Raw genomic sequence first — 5,291 nt, 5'->3', positions numbered from 1 at the left:
TGAAATGCTGACAATTATTATAACAATATTTGATGGTACAAGGTGAGGTGCAAACTTTATTACCGCTACACTGTTCTGATACAAAATGATTTGGTTTAAGATTGTCAGAAAAACACACAAAGAATGCTTGACAATTTGATTACAATCTAAAGTGATGCTGTTGTATGTGAGGGTCATGTGAATTCGTCAGTTACGAAAATGCAACCGTGCACCATGTTAACACAATGACACCCCAGAATAGATGCATGCTATATGTGGAGTCCGCCGATCACCATGCCGACCATCACTATTAGCAACGCGATGAGGCTTGGCACGACAGCGTTACTGCCCGATCCGCTACACTCGACCACACCGGCTGGAGAAGAAAAGGGCAGGGAACAAAATAACAACACGGACATGTAAGGCTACAGCAACAATAGGGTGATTTAGCCCCACGTAATCCGTGTATACTTTACTGTGTGTACATGTACCACGTGATACTCAGTGATCCACGTCATACAGGCGTTTTCTGATTCACGACATACCGTATATGGTGGCTCACCCATGTTCCGCTAGAACGTGGGTGAACATCAGAATGGAGTGCATTTTGCAAGCGTTGAGGGTGCTCAGCTGAAGAAGTTTCCGAAGCACGAAATCCATATATTCCATGAGCTTCTAAGCTTCGTCTTTGACCAAGTTTGGGTTTTTCGCTTCATGATTTTGTTTGTTCCGTGTGAAGCTATTAGGACATATATTATTACGCCAGCCAAGTGACATCCCTGCAAATGTTGCTCTCACTGCTTTCTGTACATATGCTACCAGTCAGCCCTTTCTAATAGGTGCACCAAGCTCTTGCCTCACCACAAGTCTCTAGCGAGACGTCCGCCTCACACCTACATGTATCTGCATTTTTAAGCCCAGCTGCCTTCGTGATCTCGGCACCTATGCCCGCGACAGAAAACAATGGAGTAACATCTGCTCAGCCATTTAGTCTAGTATTGCTCTTCTTAAATTTGACCTTTATTACAAGACTCTTCTTTTCTTTTTCATTTCGTTCTCCCACTCTCACACACACATGCTCACAGTTAATTCTGCCGTCGTGAGTCCCATTCGGGACGGATACGAGAATAATAATAAAATAATAATAAAGACAACGTTGCGAACGTGGGTCCATTTCATGAACTTCACGTGTATCACCCACGTATCCGTTAAATACGTGGGACTTAACCTCCCTAGTGGATGGTTGAACGTGATGACAATTCGTGATGGGCAAGGCAGCCAGTTTTAAAATGGGCAAATCAGTAGCAGTAAGAATCCCCTTGTGTAACGTTTGAACTCTTGCTCAGTATAAATTGTTTGAAATACATTTACAACGCCTCGGAGAGCACAATGCCAAGGTAAACAAAATCAGACCAAGTATAGCACCTATATGAGATGGGAAACTGACTGATTTTTGTGGTGATGGTGCTGGTGGTGTTCGTGGTGCTTGTGGTCGTTTTTGTGAAGGTGGTGGTGCGGGAGGTAGTGATTGCGTTCCGTGGGGTTTTCATCCTACTAAATGGATCGCTGTGGAATTCACTGTGGATCGTGCTCCTGCCTCCAAAACGAGAGATTCATTTCAGACAGTACTTACTGGCGTCGTTGTGCATGCATCCCAAGCTGTTCACACACCGAAGGACGTCCGCTGCTGCTGCGCCAGTAGCATTAGCAGCCATAACACCGCAGCCGTCCACTATCCTGCATACTCGACTGGCGTCGCCAGGACGACAAACACAGTGCGGACGGCCAGTGGTCGGGAATACGCAGTCGGAGGTGCCCCGTGGGATGCCGAAGGTTCGCGTGCAAACATCAGCATCAGCACACACGTCGTACCCTGTGAAAGCAACGAAGAGATGAATGAATCACAATGCCAGCTCGTGTGGGTTGCTGTTTTCATTTTGCGTTGAAAGCAGTATAGATGTAGGTGGCATGACGTGTCATGTTGGGTCACATAGTGTCTGCCTTCCTACTGTCTGGCCCAATCACTATATTCGGCTAAGTTCCGGATTAGAAAAATTATGATATCAGCCCAACTACTGTAATTTCCCAAATTATCGGTGTAACTCGGATGGTGAGCCAATTAAATTATTGTGAAAAGAATGAGGACCAAATGAAGTTGGAAAGTTGTTGGTTTGCGCCTTGGAGAAGTGTTGGAGCTAGGTGTCATGTCTCAGTACTCATTGTCAGTTTTGTGCCATTTGTGGCAATCGCTGACTGTAGAAGATCTGGTTACGTTGGTGGACAGTAAGTCATAACTCGTAACATTTTGTCCTTCTTCTTTTCACAATAATTATCGGTGTAGTTTTAATTTCCGTACTTTCGGTGCATCTGGTTCATACCTAAAATTTCAATACACCGAACAAACACTAACACACATAATCCAATAAGGAGTTGCGTCTCTGTACTTAAAATTTCTGTTCACCTAACCTGGCCTTTTGCCCTCATATCGAAAATAATGAGCATGCACCTGAAATTTCTGAAATTAGAGTACCTAATGCTGCAGACAGAAAGCTGTTTCGGCCATATAGGCCTCATCAATACAGCCCCAAATAACCCTTATAATTGTATGCAACTGCAATTGCGATATATTATTTACCTTATTTTGGTAATAACTTTGGTGCTCGTTTTTGGATTTCCATAATCGTGGGCTTCCTGGAAAGCTCTCCGTGAGCGGAGTAACTAGAGCTCAAATTCAAAACCACAGCGGTCACATATCCAACGCGACGGCGCCTCAAACAGTCCACAGCGCTGGATATACGACCAAATTTCCTCGACGCCAGCCATTTCACTTTCATTCATATAACGGATCGCTTATTTTTTTGCGCTGAGTTTTGTTTTATGCTGGCCACGTGCAGGAAGCGTGCCTGAATGAATCAGCATGTCATCCTAAATTCTCCTCCGTCAACCCCGCATGCTCTCATCATCCGCCCTTTATAAAATCGCTCACACAACCCCGTTATCACATGGACGCAGTGCACACCTGGCTTCTCTTGTCCATTCTATTAAGCTTGAGTTGTGCCCACCTCATCTCATGTGTTTTAATTGGTTCTCTTCTCTAAGAACTAGAAACTCACTCTTACTCCCTAAGTGTAACTCATCCACTCTTTTGCGCTCCCCTCTCTTTATTGCTTATTCTGTTTGGCTCACTCTACCCAGAGAAGTTAAGGACCTGACCTCACTCCGCCTGTTTAAGATCCGTGCCGCCCCTTATTTACTACGACATGCATAGCTCATTATCCACATGTCCTTTGCGTCTCTGTGTTTTTCACTGTTTTTATTTGACATTATCTTTCTTTACGGAGTTGTTGTTGCTGTTCGTTTTGCTACTCTTTCTTTTTCCCTCCCCTTATTTCTATTTATCGCCGTGGTTGGCAATCACCCACTCTCGTAATATTGGCCGGTGTTTCCGCCGAGTCTTGAGATGTTGCAATAAATAATAATAAATAAAATAAAATAAAATAATCCAAGGGTAAATCCCTCACTCAAGGCCAGTCACTGAGAAAAAAGTTCGACTTTTGCCGTGACTGAAATGTCGAGCACAATATCTCTGCAACGCGATATCATTGCTCTTCGGTGCGTGTTGCATTAGAAAGCTAAGCTCTTCGGCTTCTTCCCAGATATTTCGATCGTGGAAATCTGTCAAGTTTCGAGTGAGTTACGAACGTTTTAGTCCATCGACGGTATACCGTCGATATTTGAATGTACGGGCTCCAAAGGGCTAAGTAAGTCACGAAATGTAGCGAGCGATGCGTAATGCAGCAGCACTAGAGCAGCCCACGAAGAGTGCTCAACAAGACGAATGATGAGGAGCGTATCACCCAATATCAGCCGGACTACTGTACATAATTGTACACCATACAACAAAGGCACAAGGCCAGTTTGTTGCAACTCGCTATCAGCAGGCAATGTCAGCGTAACTATTCTAGTTTCTCTTACTCAATCGCCATCAGTGAAGCTTTAGACCTTACAGCACTTGGGGTGATTGGACACGCGAAACATAGGCGCCTTACATGTATTTCAAACGGGGACAACAATCAACGCAATAAAGTGTTTGCACGGAATGCGGGAGCTTGCGCTTCCTGCCGACTGACTTGACATGACACTGACTCACGACTGCGTCTGGAGCACATGAGCAGCCCTTATTGCAGGTTTGCGGAGTGGAAGGTTCCACTGGCGTCTCGCGTGCTCCACATGCAGTCCTGGGTCAGTAAAATGTCAAATCGGTCGGCAGGACGCGCGACCTCCCACGTTTGGAGCAGACACTTTCTTCACTAATCACCGCAGATGTTGCACCATCTTTGGATAACAATCCATGCATTTTAAAAATAATGTCCGGAAGCGATGGCAGTAGGCTTCGATTTTCGAATCCTTTCCGCGGGGAGGACCCCCATGGCCGCCTCACCTCCAAAGGCGATGTGACGACCGTGAGGATCATAGACACTATACAGCTAAGCTACAGCCACTTTCGGGAATCCACTGTACTTACAAACAGGTAGCGTAGCACTGCCAAGTCCTTGGCCTATTCCGCCCGTAACGTCAGCCACGCAAATCACATACACGGGGTGGACAACCGTATCTCTGTTGACGTCGGCCGTGATGGGAGAGATGGTGAGCGTGGTGCCCATTGGTCCGGAGAACGACAAGGCCTCGATGGGAGGCGCTGGGAGAACGGTCCAATCCACCTGTGTTGTGATTGGGAAGTCGCTGGAACAAGTGACATTGATGGTGGAGCCGCTTATGACGTTGTTCTGCGGCATCGTCATCCTAAGAACTACAGTGCACAGAAGGACGGGAAAAGAAAATCGAAGAGAGCATTTGTGACTCCAAACCCCTGACGCATCACTGCATCGAGATGGAATCTCAATCTGTACAGCTGTATAATTGTTAGGCCGTGGAGCTACATTGCACGCGAACGCTATAACATCGGTTGGTGAATCTTTTAGTCAAGAAACTCCACCAGCGGCGGTGTGTACAATCATGTAGATTGGTTTCGCATCCCGGTCATGTGACTAAATCAGTGTACGAAGTGATCCTGTCATGTGGACAGTGGAACCAACATGGCCGACATCACGTGACCCATAGATGCATGGGGGGAGTGGAGTTGGAACCATCATGACTGTCCTGTATAGTCATGTGATAGACGTGAAAGCACACTTTATTGCGAAAACAAGAAGATAAAAAAACACTTACTGGTGTTGTGCCTAGGACCGCAGTCCCTGTCCGCATCACCACGTGTTGCTGCCCTCGCCCTACAGTCGGGCAACTGCCTGCAA

General features: G+C 46.2%; 1 protein-coding gene across 1 annotated transcript; it reads right to left on the bottom strand.

Annotated features, from left to right (window-relative positions):
• Positions 1-5,285, bottom strand: LOC135829934 (uncharacterized). The gene is made up of 4 exons (XM_065342322.1): positions 5,209-5,285; positions 4,505-4,789; positions 1,613-1,852; positions 1-355 (listed from the first exon to the last, which is right to left on the bottom strand). Exons 2-4 carry the CDS (start codon positions 4,779-4,781, stop codon positions 249-251), a joined length of 624 nt encoding a protein of 207 aa, XP_065198394.1. The 5' UTR covers positions 4,782-4,789; positions 5,209-5,285; the 3' UTR covers positions 1-248.
• Positions 5,286-5,291: the final 6 nt, after the last annotated feature.

This window comes from Sycon ciliatum, chromosome 13 (genome assembly GCF_964019385.1).
Source record: "Sycon ciliatum chromosome 13, ocSycCili1.1, whole genome shotgun sequence".
In the NCBI taxonomy this organism is placed as follows: Eukaryota; Metazoa; Porifera; class Calcarea; order Leucosolenida; family Sycettidae; genus Sycon; species Sycon ciliatum.
The sequence above is the reverse complement of the archived record's forward strand: the minus strand, read 5'-3'. Positions and strand labels throughout refer to the sequence as shown.